Source organism: Aedes albopictus, chromosome 3 (genome assembly GCF_035046485.1).
Source record: "Aedes albopictus strain Foshan chromosome 3, AalbF5, whole genome shotgun sequence".
NCBI classification, from domain to species: domain Eukaryota; kingdom Metazoa; phylum Arthropoda; class Insecta; order Diptera; family Culicidae; genus Aedes; species Aedes albopictus.
In genome coordinates this window covers 216,001,056-216,023,114 of record NC_085138.1, presented here as the reverse complement: position 1 = coordinate 216,023,114, position 22,059 = coordinate 216,001,056, and the positions used below count along the sequence as shown (strand labels likewise).

Sequence of the window (22,059 nt, the reverse complement as noted above, 5' to 3'; positions counted from 1 at the left end):
TTTTATTATCTTACTAATCAACTTTCAAATTCATGTTTTTGATAGCTCTTTATGTAATGTTTGTAACGATGTAAAATAATTTGGGGATACAAAACAAAAACTTTTAGAAAATTACTCTTGAAATGTACCTAGCATTTAAGAGCAAAAGTTCACTTTTTTGCCTTTTTTCGACTTTAACAGCTTATATCACAGGATTTAAAAAAGGTAGAGACCTGAAAATTTAAGTTTTTCTTAGTTTAGGTATATACTATCGGTCAGTGATTCTAAAATATGTATTGCAAAAAGTCGATTTTCTGATTTTTGTCCGCCCGATATCCGATAGTGCGCTCAAATGCCAAAAACAGCGAACACAGGAAACAAAAATGAAAACATAACAACATAGATGATTAGATGCCACGTAACGGGAGCATAACGACATAGTCTGATATGACCGTTACAAAGTTTTACACATGGTAGAAAGCAAAGACAGACGTCTGTTCTCTGTGTTAGGATGTTGAATAGTTACCAGAGCAGAAGAAAAAAAAAACTCAATAAAAGCATATTTTGATATGGAGAGCATGAGCATTGGCAGGACCCATATAGCCGAGGCGGTAAACGCCCGGGTATTCAGCATGACCACACGCAGAAAAAAGCATGGTAAAATCAAAAATATTTCAGGTAAACTCAAATAAATTGTCAGTTTGTTCTGGCAACAAAAATAAAACTGTTTGGAGCAAATCGAACGTCACATTTGAAGCAAATTCAATCCATTTTTGAAACAAACATGCATCTTCTTACAGGTTATGTTAAAAGCAAATGTAAAATTTTTTGTTTTTTTTTTGTGGCAGGTCGGCCCTACGGAAATATTTGTTTTTCAATTAAATTTACAAAGTCATTTCCTTCTCTAGGAAAACCCACTTCCCGCGTGGCACTTTAAATGCTTAAATCATGTTGATAACATACGCTCCCGAAATCAATGGGATTTCGTGGAAACTATTGGTGAAACTTGACTTTTTTTGCAAGAGGAAATCTTGTTTGGAGCTGCAGCTGGAACTTCAGAGTTTTGTTTATGTTCTCGACGGCGGAATGGGGGGCTCTTCAATGGGTATCTATATATATAAAAATGAGTTTGAAGTTCCTTTGAGGCAACAAAACTTGAGAACGGATGAACCGATCAACACGACTCTTGCATGGTACGATTCGTATTCATGGTGGCTGTGTTTATATGTAAAAAAATTACGAAAATAAACTAAAAAATAAGAAAATTTAGAAAATACTGATTTTTTTATGACCGGGGAAGAAAATCAACACGGTCGAAATGAAACCAATCTAGAGTGCGGTGCTGAGCTCAACAGTTGTCAAACTACCACATCTTGGCAAGACAAAGTTTGCCGGGTACAGCTAGTTGTAAATAGAAATCAATATGTAATTAAGTTAGTTTAAAAATTAATATTTTAGTTTTAAATATTTTATCAGTTTACCGAATAAACATGAATATTTTTGTTTCAAACGAACGAAATTTGTCTCCGTGCATGCTGAGGGTGACGAGTTCGATTCCCGGTCGGTCCAGGATCTTTTCGTAAAGGAAATTTCCTTGATTTCCTTGGGCATAGAGTATCTTCGTGCCTGCCACACGATATACACATGCAAAATGGTCATTGGCAGAGGAAGCTCTCAGTTAATAACTGTAGAAGTGCTCATAGAACACTAAGCTGAGAAGCAGGCTTTGTCCCAGTGAGGACGTTACGCCAAGAAGAGGAGAGGAGCATGAGCATTGGTGACCGTACACTTCGGAGTTGCTACTCCGTGATTGACCAGAGCTAGCGGAATGGATTACCGGCAGGGAGTGGGTTCAATGTTGCTCAACAGAAGTAAAATCATTTTATTTTGTATGGCGAAAAGCATCTAAACTCGAATTTCTCGAAATGAAAAGCTTTTACCGAAAAAAATATTTGGTAGGCACCAAACCGGTCATCATTGTGCACAACCGCTACCAAATATTTTTTCGAATAATGTGTTACACTTCGAGAAATACGCCATTAGGTGCTATTCGCCATGCAATATTTTTTGCGATTTACGGATTTACTTTTAGCGATCGTTCGCGCATAGAAGCTAGCGCCACATTGGTCGATGCAGAGAGTAGGAAAACAGTCAAAGCATTTAATTCATTATTGCATTGAATTCACTACATCGGCTGTTTTCCTACTCTCCGCATCGACCAATGTGGCGCTAGCTTCTATGCGCGAAAAATCGCTAAAAGTAAATCGCAAAAATATTGTATAGCGAATAGCATCCAAAGGCAAATTTATCGAAGTGGAATACATTATTCGAAAAAATATTTGGTAGTGGTTGTGCACAATGGTGACTACCATTAAGCCTACCAAATATTTTTTCAATAAAAGCTTTCTATTTCAAGTAATTCAAGTTTAGATGCTTTTCACCATACAAAATAAAATGGATTTACTTGCTGATCAACTGTGGGTGTGCGCCAAGCAGGTAGTCCATTGAGAGGACTGGTGATTCAATAAACAATTTTGCATGCTTTGATACCGTGGACTCGATATATTTAGGCAAAATTCTGTGCCGACACCAACAGTGACGGACCGCACAAACTTAAGGAAAACATTCTGAAGCATATTCTAGAACAAAGTACTGTGGTCTGCGCCTTAGCAGATTGTACAATAATAAAAGCTAAATTTAAATTAAAAAAAATATAAATGTATATGTACCGAGAATTTGGCCCGTCGCTTGAAGTGACGAACTTTCCAGTGCATGTTGGCTACATATTCGAAAGATACGTAGAAGAAATACACACAAACAGATTCATAATTAATAATAAAACACAATTTGTAATCTATCACCTGTCAGACATTACAAGAATAAAGTTAATTCAAAAATATAAGCAAAGGAGGTAATTTTCAAGCAGTTATCTTGAACACTAACAAAGACAAAAACTAATGTCGCTTTCGCTTCCGCGGCGGTACCACACCGCCACGTGCTACACTTTTCGCTGAATAAACGATCGTTTTCGGTGCAGTTGCATTGATGTGCGTGTATAAAAACCAAAATTTTGACAACTTCACAAACGCTGATTGGTGGACACGGTTTGCACGAGCTACACTCCCTATTTTTTGAGTGCTACACTATCAAGCGCGGTGCAGAAAAAGTGCGGTACCGGTAAGCGATAGAATCCATAGTAAGCGAACGAAAAAGAACGAACTCACCGGAAAATTCAGCTGGTTCCCTGAATTCGCCACTGATTGCAGCACTGTAACAGGCCAAACGTGCTTTCTAAAAAAAACATATTTTGATATGGAGATCAAAAAGTGATATTGGTTTGTTTGATATAAGAGGTAAAAGTACTGGAAATAATAGCTAAAATTTACTCCTCGATAAACATCATCATAACAAATTTAGCTCTTTTGAGAGCTAACCAATAGCACTACTTGTTACTTGTGCACCAATTCGGTTGATCTTCAAATAGCAGATTTTGCTATTGGTCAGACGTCCTAGGAACATTTTTTTGCTATTATTCCCGAGCAGAAAAGAATAGCAACTAAATAACATATCAAGATATTATGCTTAAATACTATCATACCTCGATATGCCCTTCATTAGGTAGACATAAGAGCCTAAATAACAGAAACGAATACCGTAATTTTATATGAATAATACCTGCAAAATAACAAGTAACGTTATTTTAAGAATGAATGCATACCTAACATTTCAAGTGTTGCATTTGTTATCCAAAAGGTACTGAATAACAAAGTAATAACATGTCACACTATTAGAATGTGCATTTGTTCGATGTATAGCAAAACATGTTCTTCACTTATTTCACTGCTAAATTAACAAATACTACATCAATACCAAACTTTGCTCAAATACCTCCAATCCTTATTGTGATGTTGTGATAACATTTTGAAGAAAAGCATAATAATTACAATTTTAGGTGTTAGAGCACGGGTTGTTCTTTGCATTGTATTTGCAAGGTATTCTCTTCTGCTCGGGTTTTCAGCACTTTTACCTCTTATATCAATCAAACTAAAGACACCTGGCCAAAGTCTACGCTCCATACAAATTTCGAAAATTTTGTATGAACAAAAGTCTACGACGGGGGAGGGGGGTCTGAGATGGTCGAAAAAAGTCTACGTAGTTTATGGACAGCGCCTATGTTCTGATCTAGCACATTTAACTTCATACTTTTAAAAGTCAACAAAATATAAATTTCAATTCTTTCTTATTCTCTATTTCAGGCGTTATGGTACAAAGTGCAGTGGTTGTGGTCAAGGCATTGCGCCTTCGGATTTAGTGCGAAAACCGCGAGATAAAGTGTTTCATTTGAATTGTTTTACGTGTTGCATTTGTAGAAAACAGCTGAGTACCGGAGAACAGCTATATGTTTTAGACGACAATAAATTTATCTGTAAGGATGATTATCTTCTTGGAAAAGGACCGCACTCATCATCGATGACAGGTAACACAAATAAATTGCTTTACTTCTAAGGCATATGTTTTAATTTAAGAATGTATCATACTACATACAGTCAGGTCTTTTTTTACGCGGTTTTCATTTACGCGGCCGCGTAAATGAAAACTCCATACATAAAAAAATAAATCATCGTCTTATTTTTGCATGATTCGTCGAGAAATTGTGAGACTTTTTTACGCGGTTTTTTGAATCTTGAACTGAGTTTTTTTTTACGCGGTACGTATCCTCCGCGTAAAAAAACCTGGCTGTACTGGAAAGGCTGCATACGGATTTTTTACACGTTTAGAACATATTTAAACTGTTTGTAGAATGTCACTTTTTTACTAGCATCGGATCGCTTTGCGCGCGGTTTTCGACAGAATTTTGCAGGATAGCCTAGAGGATCGTGTAGATTGTTGGCGACTATGGTTTCGAACTACTTGGGCACCCGCGTCAATGGACTACCCGCTTGGCGCACACCCACAGTTGATCAGCAGAAGTAAATCAATTTTATGTTGTATGGTGAAAAGCATCTAAACTTGAATTACTTGAAATAGAAAGCTTTTACTGAAAAAATATTTGGTAGGCTTAATAGTAGTCACCATTGTGCACAACCACTACCCAATATTTTTTCGACTAATATATTCCACATCGATAAATTTGCCTTTAGATGCTATTCGCCATACAATATTTTTGCGATTTACTTTTAGCGATTTTTCGCGCATAGAAGCTAGTGCCGCATTGGTCGATGCGCAGAGTAGGAACAGCCGATGTAGTTAATTCATTCCCGGCACCTGCGAGGTGCGTTTGGAAAATATGGGGCAAATGATATTTTGATTTGTTTTGCTGCGAGCAAAACAAATCAAAATATCATTTGCCCCATATTTTCCAAACGCACTTCCGTAAGTAATCATCTCCCGCAACATTTCCGCAACGAGATCCACAGTATATTAGCTACCCTTTCACCCGCACAAGAACTCAAAACAACTGTTATTGTGGATTTAGCACCAAATTGGTGTCGGAAGTAACTTCATTGACTTCCGCTGCCTTTCCTATGCGTTAAACATAACGTCGGAAGTAGTGCGCTGTATAGTAAATCTGATGCTCTTTACAGCGCACTACTTCCGACGTTATGTTTAACGCATAGGAAAGGCAGCGGAAGTCAATGAAGTTACTTCCGACACCAATTTAGTGCTAAATCCACAATACATGCACACGAGTGCACTTCGGCAGCACAAAGATGGGTGCCGAAGTGATTTCCCATTTGATTTCGCTGGAAGTTCGACACTGGTGTCGATAAGTGGTGCTGGACTAGGTGTAGTAAACTCGTTCAAAATCAACTTTCTGGCAGAAAATCTTCACAACAAACACTGTTAACAACAAGTTCATGCAATAAGGTATCTGATTCAGATGGAAGAAGTGGATGAAAACGGTCGTTTCGTTATGAATTTAGGTGATCCACAATTTTTTTACCTGTAGTGCCAGAAATTGGGTCAAAAGCTCTACCTGGAATACCACGCCAATGTGGAGCACAAAAAGCGAGATGTACAAAATACAACAGCGCGATCAATCGAGGGTTAGTAGAGTTAGTGACATTTCAATACACGAACATGGATAAAATGGGTTAATAATGATAAAACTAACGTCCGCAGTAAGAGGAAAATGTTTTCCTCACAGTTTCACAACTACATAGCATAGCATAGCATAGCCGACCGTACATATCCTGGGGTGGCTGTCAATAGAGACGTTAAATGCGCCAGAAAAGTTGCCTGGGACTTGACAAACCTTTCACTGAACGACCTCTTTGTTTGACACCTGACCAGGCAGTGGCGTAGCTAGGAATTTGGGGGCCCGGTGCGGAACCAAAATTGTGGGCCCCCATGGAAATTACAGATGTACATATTTTACAATGATAAATCTATACATTTAACACTCGAATGATGTTGTATTTCGACTGTTTCGCTGTTGTAATCACGACTTTTGTACTTGGCAGTAGCGTGAAAATTATTTTCTGTATTCCTTTATGAATTACTTTGGAGATTTCCGGAGTATCCATCAATGAGTGTGAGATATTCTTCAGAGAATAATTTCAATTTTTTTAACAATTTATTTAGGAATTGCACCAATATTTTGTCTTCAAGAATCTTTTAAGTGATTAATGCAAGGATGTCATGCAGTATTTCTCTAAGCACTCCTTCAGGAATTCTTACAGTATTGTCTCTGAGGATGTTTTCAAAAGTACTTCAGAGTATTTCAAAAGATTCTTGCAAATCGAGTTTCATCGAGTATTTTTCGAACAATTTGTCCAAGAAGTTCACCAACTGAGGAGAGGAGAATAGCAAGTTATTAACTACGAAATCACATAACCTGTTTTTATATCTTGTTTTGTTATTATTAAATTATCAAGGCATAGCTTTTCCATAACAAATTTTGTTGGACAATCTTATTTTGTTATAATCAAGCTATTGATATCTCTCTCCTCTCCTCTTGGCGTAACGTCCTCACTGGGACAAAGCCTGATTCTCAGCTTAGTGTTCAATGAGCACTTCCACAGTTTTTAACTGAGAGCTTCCTCTGCCAATAACCAATTTTGCATATGTATTTATATCGTGTGGCAGGCACGAAGATACTCTATGCCCAAGGAAGTCAAGGAAATTTCCTTTACGAAAAGATCCTGGACCGACCGGGAATCGAACCCGTCACCCTCAGCATGGTCATGCTGAATACCCGGGCGTTTACCGCCTCGGCTATATGGGCCTATTGATATACATTAAATAAATTACATTTAAATAACATGTTTTGTTGAAGTACAAGTTTAGTTATTGTTGTACCGTATGCGTGATAATGTTTGCACCATCGTACAAATAAGGTACCCATATCACCTGTACACACAATGTCTTGGTTTTTATTGCATGTACGTAAGCTCTTACTCATATCACAGTAGGTTGCGGGTAAAAAAATCCGATTTCTTAAGTTTAAAATTTGCACCATGAAGGGGTAGCAGCGGTAGTCGGGACTTGTCCACGCGCAAATGTTTAAAAAGACATTTCAGGAGTGTTCAGGAGAACCGTAAAACAGTCTTAGACCGAAAAAAAGCAAGGGCAACTATTCCCGAAGGTGTCCACTGGTCGTCCAAGGTTAACATGGATTAAGAAAGCTATCGCTGCCACCAAAAATAAGATTTGGGTGAATTATATGCACTCAATGAGAAAAATGGCAAAGAAACGCGAAATCAGCGACTTAACGGCATGGCATATCGAAAAGGAAAATTACGGTGGCCTTTATGATCCTTCGACCATAGAAAAAAAACTTACATTATTACCAATGGCATCCAGGAGCTACGAGTAGCGCCATATAAGAAAGTCTTGAATTTGCCGGAACGCAACCTCCGTTTTTATCGATTTCCGAAAAACTATCGATCCGTACCAAATTCCAGAATCAATAGTTATTATAACTTTTGTTTGTGTGCCAATGTCTACACCAATATGCAACGTCAAAATAAAAAAATAAATTCAAAAATTGTTAATCTTGACTTTGACACTACCACGGATACTTTTCGACATTTGCGCGTGGACAAATCACGAGCTAGGTTGCCACTTAGTAATTATGCAAGTGTAAAACTAAGAAAATCAACACTTTTTATTCACAGCCTACTAGGATATGAGTAATAGCTTAAATGCCTGCAAATAAAACCAATACATTGTCTTCACAAGTCAAACTGGAATTTTATTTGACGGTGGTGCAAACATTATCACGCATACGGTACTATTGATCAACTTATCAGCAATAGCACATCAGTAACATGTTTTGAAATCACAGCAACAATTAGACAATTATGACCTGTCCCTTTGTGTTGTTCTATTTTTGTATTCAGTTAAAAACGAGGAATTAAAACAATCTTTCCAGGAAAATTGTAATAATCTGTACAATATTTCCAATATCCCAAATATTTTCTGCAAAACTGTTGATCATTCTAAAAGTTCTTCAGTTTCTATGCTGAAAAAAAAAAACAAAGGTCACACGTGCTCCGGAAACAATTTAAGTATAACAGTTTATAAATTACAGGTGGAAATCGAAGCACGTCGTATTTGATAATATATAAGTTACTAAAGTTCGATTATCTTGCGACTTCAAATCTCTTAGAATGAATTAAAATCTGAATATAGTATTTTTCGATCATTTGAAAATATTTCTTGCGTTAGAGTGATGAACCTAATGTTATTGACGGGTTTGTGAGATAAAGAGAATAATTATATATAATAAGTATTATAACTTATTTAGTAACGAGTTTGATATCATAGCAAATTCTGCTCTCTGATTATTATCAATAGCATAATAATAGCAAAATTTGTTATTGAAATATTTTCCGAAATCACTGTTATTAAGTTGTTATTGAAACTAACAAAACAAGTTATTGAAATGGTTTTCCAGGAACATTTTTTTTGTTATGGAATTTATGACAGACAAGTTTATAACACAATATGTTATGGTAATAAACTTGTGCTGTTGTTATTCCCTTCTGCTCGGGCAGGGATTCTATCATGAACATTTTTGAGGATCCATCTAGAAGATTATTCACAGAATTCTTAAAAAATTCAAGAAAAAATTCTACAAAAAGTTCTCCAATGATTCTTTTGGAACCAGATATTCTTCCGAGAAATTACATCGGAACTCCACCAGAGGAAGAGCAGTCCTTCTAGAATTTCCTCAAACATTCCTTTCTTTCATTGGTTTCTTTCAGTAGATCCTCCAAATATTCCTTTGATGATTTTTTCACAAAAGTTAAGAACATTCTCAGAGGAGCTTCTGTAGGAGTTTTGTAAGAATTCTTTCTAAAATCCTTCTGGAATTCCTTCAACATCAACATTAGGAGTTTAGCCAAGGATTGCTTCAGGAATTTTTCTAGCATTCTTCTTGCAACTTTTCTAAAAATTTCTACTGCATTTTTTTCGAGAAACTTTTTGAAAAATCATCCTAAGTTTCCATTAGGCATCTCAGTCAAGAATTACACCAGCAATGATTCCTAGAAATTCCTAATCGTTGAAAAAAATTTGAGAATTCCTGAGAGGTTCAACAACATGCCCTAAGTAATCTTACAATCCGAAACTCACCCTATTCGAAAACAAAGCGATTATGGCACCAATTGATTACGATTTTATTGTTTAAATTTTTGTTGCTAATTTTTAACATAAATACGAAAATAAGAAACAAAACAAAGCGCTTCATTTCTTTGTAGCATATACATATGCTTAAATGTTAATGGAGCAGATACCATATCTTATCGAATCAAACAATTCCTTCCGAGTTTCTCCAATGATTTCTCCTAAGACTGTTTTGCCACTTCTTTCAGGAAGAGCCTAGAAGAATATTTTAAGTGATTAACACAAGGCGAAAATTTTACAGATGATATTCATCGGTAATTCTCCAGGAGTCGCTTCAAGAATTTCAAGGATTTCTTAAATATTTCTTCAGGAACATCTCTTGAAAATTATCAAAAGATTTTTCAGAATTTCTTCAATGATCTTGTTAGAAACTCTTGCAAGGGTTTCATGAATCAGATAAAGCTTCTCCTGTTTAATTTATTTAATAATTTCTTCAAGGATTCAACCAAGGATTACTTTTGGGATTTCTCCAGGGATCGCTTAAGGAAGGCAAGTCAAAATTTTAAAGGAATTTCTTCAAAGAGAAATTTAGAAATTCCTTCAAAACTTTCTTCAGGAATTTTTGCAAAGATTTCTTTAGTAGTTCATCCAATAAATTTTCTTGCAAAGATTCGTTCACAATTTATTGAAGTATTGTCTTTGAATCTTCTAAATTGATTTCATTCATTCATTCTTAACCTGTTTTCCAGGTATTTAACAAATACTTTTGTACAAGAAATCGTTCGGAAATTCTTTCATGCAAAGATTTGTTTCATGTATTTTTATAATCACTCCTGCAAGATGTTTTCGAATATTCTTATACAAATTCCTTCAAGAAATTTTATAGGATTTCCTCCTTAATGCTTCGAGTGTTTTTGCTAGAAATGCTTAAGAAATTCCTTAAATAAGCCACTTTAATAAGAAACTCCTCCTTTAGAACTTCAAACAGAAATTCCTCCAAGAAATTCAGTTGAGTTTTTTTTAAACATTCATAGTTATTGCTTTGTGATTTTTTTTGGAAATTGTTTGTGAACTTCTCTAGTGATCGCCTTATTTTTTTAATTTCTTAGGTAATTCTTATGAGATTGTCTTCGGCCGTTCCGTTGTAAATTCTTGGATCGCAAGAGTGTATCTCATAGAACTTCAAAAGTAAGAACAGACGGAATTCCGTAAGGAATTATCAAAAGAAACTTCCAGAGGAATTACCAAACGTATTTACTAAAGAATTTTCAAAGTACATGTCGAATGAATTTCTTTAGGAACTATTGGAAGAATCACAAAAGCAATTGTCAGGTACATTAGCAAAGGGACTGCCGGTGAAACTTGCCAAGAAATTTCTGAAATCCCGTACGAGTTGCCTGATAAATTTCCAAAGCAATTGCCAAAAGGATTTTTAAAAGTAATGCTGTAGATATTTTCAAAAATAATAACACTAGTTTACAAAATAAAACGAAAGTCGTGAACTTCTGTCAACGACCAAAATTTCCTAAGCACAATTTAGCGCTGATTTCGAAACCGTGCTGCTAAAAATTTTAAGTAGAACTGTTTTTAGTTTAAGCTCAATATCGAGTTTTACAAGTTTTTAAAATATGGAATTTACTAAAATTCAAATATCTTGCGTTTTGTTCAACCAATTCTAAATCTTATTCCATAAATTAAAAGCTGAACATAATACCATTCGATCATCTGAAGGCAGGTTTTGTAACAGATTGATGAATTTCAAGATATTGGCGAGTTTTAGGGACGATCTCTTTAAATTTTTGCAAAATTTCCAAAAATATATAAAGAAATGTATTTTTTTCAGTAAGAAAAAAAAAACAATTTAAAAATTCTTTTTCGACGTTTATTTGACATATCATATGTAGGCGAGTACCAGTAAAAAATTCAGCTCAATCGGAGCATTGATTACGGAGAATGGGATGTACGAAGTGAGCGACTTTGCTTAAAAATAGAACAAAAATCGATTTCAAACCATCAACCTTGTATGGAAAGTCGACAGAATTTCCGCTCTACTGTAATTTTTTTCCTTCTCGTTTTCGAACTCAGGGCATGATTCTACACCAAAAATGATCATTAGTTTACCGAGTTCAAAAATGCTGTAAACTAGTGTAACCTAAATCAATTTCGAATATTATTGCCGAGAAATTTCCAAAAGAGCTACCGAAACAAATTCCAAAGAAATTTCAGAAATATTTTCCGAAAAAAAAACGATCAAGAAACCCCCAAAATTAATCTTAGAGGAGTTTTCGGATCAAATCCAACATTCATTTCTAAAAGGTTTCCAAAGAATTTGTCGAAAAAACAGGACCTAATGAAGAATGCCTAATGATTTCCCAAAGCATATGTCAAATGAATTAACCAATCAATTACTGTAGGAATTGGCAAAGAAGTTTCCAGAAGTGAGTTGAAGGTATTCCCAACGAAATTACCAGAGGATTTATCAAACAAATTGTCAAAAAAAGAAAACCAGCGAAAATTTGCAGACAAAATTTCCGTAGAAATAAAAACCAGAAGTAGTTCGCAAAGCCGTTGCTGAAGCATCGCCAAGCAAAATTTTGAAAAGAATTGCAGCAGAAATTTTCAATGGGACTTCTAACAGAGATCCTAAAAAAACTTGACAATTTTCACCAAAGGAATAGCGAATTCAATTTTCAATGCAATAGCTGAGACAGTTTCCAAAAGAATTGCCAAAGATTTTTTTTAAAAACTAATGCAGAAGTAATTTAGAAATGCTTGAGGAATTCACAAAAAAATCAGAGGAAGTTTTCAGAGTAATTGCTCAAGGGATTTCCATTTTCTTTTTTAGATAACAAGATCAAAATGAAATGTCCGATGAAATACTTCAGAAATTCATATAAAAAGGTGTCAACGAAGCATCATAGAAACAAAGTTTTTCAGAAAATGCAAGCAAAATTACTCAGAAATCCAAAAAAAAATATGAACTATAAAATTAAAAAAAAATATACTTGAGAAGGTTATTCCATAAGCTTTGATCGCTGAAATTTTTGGAATGCACTTTTTGCCAAGATTTCCATCAGGAATTTTTCTATAAACACTTTCAAATATTTCTTTATAGATAGCACCTGTTTCGTCCGGATTCCCTTCACGAGACTTCTAAAAATGTATCTTAGGATTTCATCAAGCATTTGTTCCAAGTAAGGTACTCCTTAAACTCTTTCTAGGACGATTTATCTAGGAATAACTTCAAGGACTTCTTTACAAATTCCCCCAAGATTTCCTTCGAAAGTTGCTATAGCGGTTGATTCGGTAAGCGTTTCTGAAGGAATTTCTTCACAATATGTATTCCTAAGAATTCCGTAAAAAGTTTCCTAAAGATTTCCACAAACGATTCCTGTGCGGCTACCCCACATAATCACTTTAGAAATTTTCCAGAGGAATCTTTTAAAATTTCTTTCAAGAATTCCTACAGAAATTTTTCCTAGGTCTCCTGCAGAAATTCCTCCAAGGAAATAAATAGGAATTTTTTTGAAGATTTTTTTTTTATTTGCTCCAAAGAATTTTGAATTTCCGCCATCGATTTCTTTGAAAAATATCTAGGCTTTCACCATTAGTTTTCTTTCCAAAAATTTCTTTGCTTTCAAAATTTCTTCAGGAATCCTTTATGGAATACCTCAAAGTACTCCTATTACTTCTAGTATTACTTCATAGTTCTGTCGTAATCCTTAAAGAATATCATCAAAGATACCTCCAAAATCAACGCAATGATTCTTTCCGAATACATCTTGGAATTCATCTCCGTACTTCAAAGTTTTTTTAGAAACCCCTCTAAAAATTCCTACAAGCGTTTCTACAAGGATTCCTTCGTGAATTCCTCCAAAGTTCCTTTAGAAAATTTCCAAAGGATCCATGCAGGTATGGTTTTAAGCATGATTTCAGAAATTCTGGAAAGATATTTTCCATAAGATTCCTTCTTGAAGAAATCTCTAAAGGAATCCTTGGAGAAATCCCTAAGGTTCATTTGAAGGTTCATTTGAAGGATTATTCAAGGAAAAATCCTTCAAATTTTTCTTGAAAAGTTCCTGGAGATATGTCTGGAGGAGTTCCTGAAGGAACAATTGTAAATATTCCTAAATCAATGCTTAGTATAATTTCTGAAGCAATCCCTGGAAAATATTATTAAGTTAATCTTAGAGGAACTTTCATGGAAGTCTTTGAAGTAACTGCTAGATAAACCGTAAAAGATATCCCCGAAAGCAAGGTAAGTATTCACATTGCCCGACGGAATTCCTGCAGAATTCCTGCAAGAAACTTGGGAAAAAAAAATACTTGATGAAATAGTTGAAATACAGGGGATGGCCAAAATGTTTGGGATAGGCAACTTTTTTTCACTCACAAAAAAGTTCAACATGCTATTACTTTTCATAGAGTGCATCAAAAAATCTCAAATTTTGACTGCTTGTTAACCTATTATATGTGCATCATTGGTACAAATTTGGGCTCGATTGATTAATATTTCGCGAAGTTAGAACCGTTCGGGTAAAACACTATTTTTTAGACAACTCATTTTTGAACTGTCATATCTCGGAAACCAGTGAACCGAATTGAATGAATTTTTTAACGTTTATCAACAATATATTGATACTTAATACGACGTTATAAAATGTTATATTTTCTCACGGCGAATTAGGTTATACCGGGTTGAAATTTTTACCAATATAGAGGAAAATAAGTCAAGTTTACAAAACCACACAAAAATTATTAAATGTGTTCTTCCTTCAATCTAAATAGGCTCTAATATATCTGATTAGAGATAATTTGAGAACAGAAGTGGAAAATCTTTGGATATCAACACTAAAATTTATTGACATTGATGTGAAAAAATTACATTTTTTTCGTGAAAAATCCAAAAAGTGTCAATCCATGATAACTTTTTTCAATGTTTAAAAAGTACTTATGTTTTAATAGTTAGTGAAGCATTTACATATTGTTAATGTAAATTCAAAATTTCATTCAATTCGGTTCACTGGTTTCCGAGATATGACAGCTCAAAAATGAGTTGTCTGAAAAATAGTGTTTTACCCGAACGGTTCTTACTTTGCGAAAGATTTATCAATCGAGCCCAAATTTGTACCGATGATGCACATATAATAGGTTGACAAACAGTCAAAATTTGAGATTTTTTGATGCGCTCTATAAAAAGTTATAGCATGTTGAACTTTTTTGTGAGAGAAAAAAAGTTGCCTATCCCAAACATTTTGGCCATCCCCTGTATGTTGATTGCACTTACATTTTTATACGAGAGCAAACACAATCGACAAACTATTGTTATTACGGTTTTGACTTAACATGTGTTCCAGATCTTAATATGGGGCTCCTGAATTTCAGCTGCTACCATAAACCAAGTGAACAGCTGTGTTAGGTCCTGTGGTTAGGATATCAGGGACGTTTTCTTAATGCTCATGAATTTTACTTCCATATCAATACTGGATTTCGTAAAATTCAAATTTGATTTCTAGCACAGTTTTTCTTGTATTTTGGGGCCCCTGTAGGTACAAAGAGTAAGCTGATCAAAACCTAACTACTTGAATAAAGTATGCACATTAACAATTGTTAATAATATGACTTAAAATTAGCCACCTGTATGCCCCATTCCCCTTCGGGGTCTCAAGTTACCCTAGTGGTTAAGGCTATGGATCGCCAATCCGGAGACGGCGGGCTCGATTCTCGTTCCGGTCGGGAAAATTTTCTCGACTTCCTGGGCATAGTGTATCATTGTACTTGCCTCATAATATACAAATTCATGCAATGGCAGGTAAAGAAAGCCCTTCAATTAATAACTGTGGAGTGCTCAAAGAACGCTAAGTTGAAGCGAAGCAGTAGGGACGTCGAGCCATAAAGAAGACGAAGAAGATGTCCCATTCCAAAAACTCTTGATAATCACAATGGAGCCCCTACATACCTATCAGCAGTACTGCAAGTATTGAACTTATACTGAACCTTTCGCTATTTAAAGAACTCTATTCATAGTAGCATTAGAAACCTTCTCTGATTTGGAGTCCCCCTGAATTCGGGGGCCCGTTGCGGACCGCACCCTCCGCACCCCCCTTGCTAAGCCACTGTGACCAGGTCCTTACGATCAGCGGGGATGGGGAGGAAATGTTGATTAGATATCTACTCAGAATATGTCCAAGAACTTGGGCCACTTCATAGATACCTGGAGTTGGAAGTTGAAGGGGTTTTTATGGGATGCTTTCCTTGGTGAAAAAGCGTGTGACAATGGACTACCCGCTTGGCGCACACCCACAGTTGATCAGCAGGAGTAAATCCATTTAATTTTGTATGGTGAAAAGCATCTAAAATTGAATTACTTGAAATAGAAAGCTTTTACTGAAAAAATAATTGGGTGGGCTTAATAGTAGTCACCATTGTGAACAACCACTACCAAATATTTTTTCGAATAATGTATTCCACTTCGATAAATTTGCCTTTAAATGCTATTCGCCATACAATATTTTTGCGATTTACTTTTAGCGACTTTTCGCGCATAGAAGCTAGCGCCACATTGGTCGATGCGGAGAGTAGGAAAACAGCCGATGCAGTTAATTCATTGGCAGTCTTATAATTCCAACCTCCTACTCTTGTTCTCATGATTGTTGCCCTCTTCAATGTACCACCTTTCGTTTGTCAACGAGAATCTGCCTTGCCATGTTACAACGGTCAAAAGAATTTTGCTGCCGCCTTCTGACATTTTTATTATTTATGCATCTCGCAGCTACTGTTTGGTATTGTTGACATACCTATTTGGAAAAAAGAACTATTTGAAATTGCGGTTTTGCTTGCCTTGGTTGCTTACCTCCATAGCGATTGCCACCTTTGAAATAAGGCATACGCCATTAATCATTTCCGATAAATGAATATGTGATATGGTAGAACGTACCATGAAGACGATAAGCTAAAGCATGAAAAGAATACATTATTGGAAATACTCGAGTTGCGTTTGCGTAAAATGGACTACCCGCTTGGCTCGTATTCACAGTTGTTCAACATAAGAGTAAACACTTTTAATTTCGTACGGCGAAACGCATCTAATCGCGAGTTTCTTGAAAACCAAGAAACATTATCCCATATAATATTTCGTTTGGTGAGTTGGGTCAATGGACTACCCGCTTGGCGCACACCCACAGTTGATCAGCAGGAGTAAATCCATTTTATTTTGTATGGTGAAAAGCATCTAAACTTGAGTTACTTGAAATAGAAAGCTTTTAGTGAAAAAAATATTTGGTAGGCATAATAGTAGTCACCATTGTGCATAACCACTACCAAATATTTTTTCGAATAATGTGTTCCACTTTGAAGAATTTGCTATTAGCCATACAATATTTTTGCGATTTACTTTTAGCGATTTTTCGCGCCCAGGAGCTAGCGCCACATTGGTCGATGCGGAGAGTAGGAAAACAGCCGATGTAGTTAATCCATTGTCACGCAAAAAATAATATGGAACTACATATCGACTCAGGTTTTTGTTCTTTTGATTCATTCCTGGGTTTGGCGAATAAATATCTTCTCATCGAATACATAATGTGTTTCACTACGATACATTAGACTTTCTTTTTACCATTATTTTTTTTCTGGTTAACTTTTGAGGGTCTGTGTCAATGCATCTAAAGGCAAATTTATTGAAGTTGAATACATTATTTGAAAAAATATTTGGTAGAACACCCAAGACGTCTGCAACAGTTGAACAAAGCTTGTCGGACACAGGCAGCACCAACTCACTCAATGAAGATATCTGCGGAATCCGATCACACCGTGATGATCTGCAAATGGACTACCCGCTTTGCGCGCAGCCACAGTTGATCAGCAGGAGAAAATCCATTTTATTTTGTATGGTGAAAAGCATCTAAACTTGAATTACTTGGAATAGGAAGCTTTTACTGAAAAAATATTTGGTAGGCTTAATAGTAGTCTTCATTGTGCACAACCGCTACCAAATATTTTTTCGAATAATGTATTCCACTTCGATAAATTTGCCTTTAGAGGAAAACAGCCGAAGTAGTTAATTCATTCTTGTCGCCCAGCACCAACCAACCTTAATATGTCTACAGGAAACAAATGTCGGAGAGCACCAAATCCCCACCGACTATCTCGGAAGAAACTATCATCTTCTTCTCAGTGCATGCTCAAATCACGGAAGACAAGGCGCAACCATGGCAGTGAAGGACAGCATACCGTTTGAAAGGCTCCAATTCCAGACCAATATCCAAGCAGTTGCAGTCCGTGTCTTCATGCCCATGGAAATGACAGTAGTATCGGTATACTTATCGCCAAACAATAAAGATGCTGATGAGAAACTACTCAATCTGGTTGAGGAACTTCCGAGGCCAATTATGATTCTAGGCGATAGGAACGCACATCATATTGCATTGGGAAGTCGCATTTCGAATAGATCCAGTCAGGCATCCAATAGAGATAATAAAATCTTGGAACTCATCGTCGGCCAGGACATGATCGTCCTGAACAACGGATCGCATACGAGGATTGATCCAGTCTCAGGAAAAACTCAAGCTTTAGATGTCACAATTTGTTCTGCTTCAATAGCTTATAAGTTCAGTTGGAAAGTGATTACGGATAGCAACACCAGTGATCATTTCCCAATACTGCTTGGAGTCCCCACCAAAACGACTAATACTAGAATTCGTAAAAGATGGATCTACTCCAACGTGGATTGGAAACGATACGAAGAACTGATTACCATTTCCATCTATCCAGGACAATGTCTTACAGTGGACGAATTTACTCAACGAATAATCGCTGCAGCTGAAAAAAGTATCCCTATGACTAGTGGTAAAATTGGACCCTAGTCAGCACCCTGGTGGAACACAGAGATAGCTGAAGCTGTGAAAGCACGAAGGAAGCATCTACGTGCTGTACGTAGATTAGCTATTGATGATCCTCGTAAAGCTGATGCTCTAAAGAGATTTCAAGCAGCGCGATCAGCATGTCGTAAGTTGATTCAAGAAGCAAAACAGATTAGCTGGGAAAACTTCGTTAAATCCATCAACTCTAGCAGTTCAAGCAGCGAAGTTTGGACTAAAATCAACCAGCTGCGAGGGAAACGGAGAAATAACATTATCACCCTTAACTTCCCAGAAGGATTTACTAATGACCCGGAAAAAGTAGCCAATGCCTTTGCGGACGAATATCAAAAGAAATCATCCGATGAAAATTACACAGAGAGGTTTCGGAAAAAGAATAAGCTGTCCGGACAGGCGGCGATACCGAAATCTGAACGCCCTCAGGACCATTAACCGTATAATAAGGAATTCTCTATGAACGAATTATTATGGGCGCTAGATCGACGAGCTGGATCCTCTACCGGAAATGACAACATCGGTTATCCGATTCTGCAGAGATCACCATACGTAGCTAAGGTATCCCTACTAGAGTTATATAATAATGTGTGGATTAGTGGATCCTTTCCTAACGCATGGAAGGAAGGTATAGTCATTCCGATCCCCAAGCCTAATGGGGATCGAGGCAAAACTTGTGGATACAGACCCATAACACTGCTCAATTGCATGGGTAAAGTCTTTGAACGTATGATAAATCGGAGGCTAATCACAGAACTCGAGGACACCGGAAGACTTGATGCTCCCCAGTACGCTTTCAGAGCAGGGAAAGGAACAGAGGTCCATCTAGCACAACTGGAAAATCTTCTAAAACTGGAGGACGATCAGCACGCTGAATTAGTATCACTTGACATTAGGGTGGGGCTAATTTCAAAAAAATCTCTCCGATATATGATTTCTCAAGTGGAAAGTGATCTACTAGTCGAAATAAGTCAGCTGTACAAAAATGAGCGATTTCGGTTGATATTTAGGGGTGGCGCAAAGGGTTCAAGTGAAATTTTTGCTAGAACAAACTTTCAAAAATCATTTCCAATTTAATTTTCAAACTTATTTTTTCTAGACTAAATCGGTGATTCTAGAACCCAAATGGGCCAAATTTGTGCTCAAAATTGCGATATCTCTACTGGTTTCTGAGATATTTGAAAAAAAAAATGTCGTTTTTCAGTATTTTTTTGGATTTGGTACCAAAATATGACATTTTTCTCAAATATCTCGGAAACCAGTGGAGATATCGCAATTTTGAGCACAAATCACCGATTTAGTCTAGAAAAAATAAGTTTGAAAATTAAATTTGAAATGATTTTTGAAAGTTTATTCTAGCAAAAATTTCACTTGAACCCTTTGCGCCACCCCTAAATATCAACCAAAATCGCTCATTTTTGTACAGCTGACTTATTTCGACTAGTAGATCATTTTCCACTTGGGAAATCATATATCGGAGAGATTTTTTTAAATTAGCCCCACCCTAACTTGACATCTCTAAAGCATATGATACGGCATGGCGTCCAGGAATTTTAAAAACGTTGAAGAAGTGGAAAATATGCGGTCGGATGCTGAATATTATCGGTAGCTATCTCAGCAACAGGACATTTCGACTAGCAACAAATGGAGAAACATCCAGTATTCGTGTGGCGGAAAACGGTGTACCACAAGGGTCTATCCTCTCAGTTACTCTATTTTTAGTAGTAATGCAGCCAATTTTCGACAGCATTCCATCAAATGTGCAAATTCTGGTGTACGCTGATGATGTGATACTAATTGCTAAGGGGAATAATTTCAGCTTAATACGAGAAATGCTTAGAAACGCAGTGTCTGCTGTGACTAACTGGACCACAAGCGTTGGTTTCGCCATTGCTTCTGACAAATCCAAACTTCTACATATTTGTCGATCAACACATCGTAAGCGGGGCCGAGCCATCAAAATAAATGGCACGCCAATACCCCGTGTTCGAAAGTTAAAAATTCTTGGTGTTTTAGTGGACTCGAAATTGAATTTCCTTCAGCATTTCGCCGAAACCAAACGAAGCTGTACACTACGGATAAATATTCTTCGTATTTTGGGTTGCCGTCTAGAAAGAAGTAGTAGATCAACGCATCTTTCAGTAGGTGAAGCACTCGTATTTTCCAAGCTAGCATACGGTATTGGGATAACTAGCCGAAACCTCGAAGATCTAGAAAGAATACTCGCACCAACCTAAAACGAAATCGTTCGTCAAGCGTCAGGGGCCTTTCGTACTAGTCCCATTGTCGCTGTTATGGCCGAATGTATTGGCCATACGTCTACTAGAAAAAACCGCGACAGCAATACATCTCCCCATGGTGAGAAGAGCTGCCGATCTATTGCAAGAAACCACAGGGTCGACTATTCCAAACGTCAGTCCCAGACTAACAAACCGAAAGTGGTACATAAAGTCACCGTCGATTGACAACACATTAAGGAACAGCATCAAAGCGGGTAGTTCGAGTCAAACAGTTGTGCCTAAGTTTGCCTAGCTTATTAGAACGAAATACTCAGCATGCAATAAAATATATACTGATGGCTCCAAGGGATCGGAGAAGACGGGTATTGGAATATGTAGTACAAACTACAAGTTCTCGGCATGTCTTCCTGAGGGTTGCAGTGTATTTTCAGCTGAAGCCTATGCACTGAAAGAAGCAGTAGCAACGGTAGCAACTAATGAGCCGACGATCATCTTAACCGATTCAGCAAGTTATCTGGACGCTATTCAAAAAGGGAAATCAACAAATCCATGGGTCCAGGCTATCGAACGTGATTCTTTCGAGAAAAACATTGTGTTTAGTTGGATTCCTGGACATGCAGGAATTCATGGAAATGAGGTAGCAGATAAGTTAGCTAATGAAGGACGGAGAAAACCCCCAATCAGATAGCACTCCCAGGTCAAGATGCTATACGGCACACTCAAAATCTCATCTGGTGTGCCTGGGAACACGACTGGAGACAAGCATGGACACAGCTACGTCAAATTAAACCAAGTGTGACAAAGTTTCTCGACAGATACAGTGCATCTGAACAGCGAATTTTAACAAGGTTACGAATCGGTCATACTCGCATCACGCATTCGTACTTGATGGATAACACATGCCAGCCGGTGTGCAGATTTTGCGGAACGGATCTTAACGTTCAGCATATCCTTGTCGACTGTTTTGGATTTACATCAGCTAGGAGAAATTGTGGAATTAGTGGAACTCTCTCGGAAATTCTTAGGAACGATGACAACAAAGAAAAATCAGTGCTTAAATTTATCAAAGAAATTGAAATGTATAAAAGTATTTAGTTTTAAGTTTTGCCCGACACGAATGCCCACTTTTAGGTAAAACGTAGTAAATAAATAATAGGAACCTGTAGTATAGTTAGGCGGTTCCTGAATCATCACAACTGAAAGTACATCCAAAAGCAGACTCATTAGGATAAGCTAAAAAACCGGCTAATGAGATCCACAGAGCCTAATCCCCTTTGGCATTCCGATTGCCCGGGGTAGGTGAAAGTTTCCAGCAATTTTTGCTGAGAAGTGCCAAAACTCTATAATAATAATAATAATAATAATAATAATACTAATAATAATAATAATAATAATAA

The 22,059-nt window shown here is 36.7% G+C and overlaps 1 protein-coding gene across 3 annotated transcripts in view; it reads left to right on the top strand.

Moving 5' to 3' along the window:
- LOC109419429 (LIM/homeobox protein Lhx5) overlaps window positions 1–22,059 on the top strand; it is a 314,686-nt gene that overhangs the window by 91,185 nt on the left and 201,442 nt on the right. For all 3 annotated transcript variants that reach the window (XM_029877137.2, XM_029877136.2, XM_029877138.2), the window contains exon 3: window positions 4,236–4,456. In XM_029877137.2, the coding sequence (XP_029732997.1) occupies window positions 4,236–4,456 (221 nt within the window). The remainder of the gene's footprint in view (window positions 1–4,235; window positions 4,457–22,059) is intronic.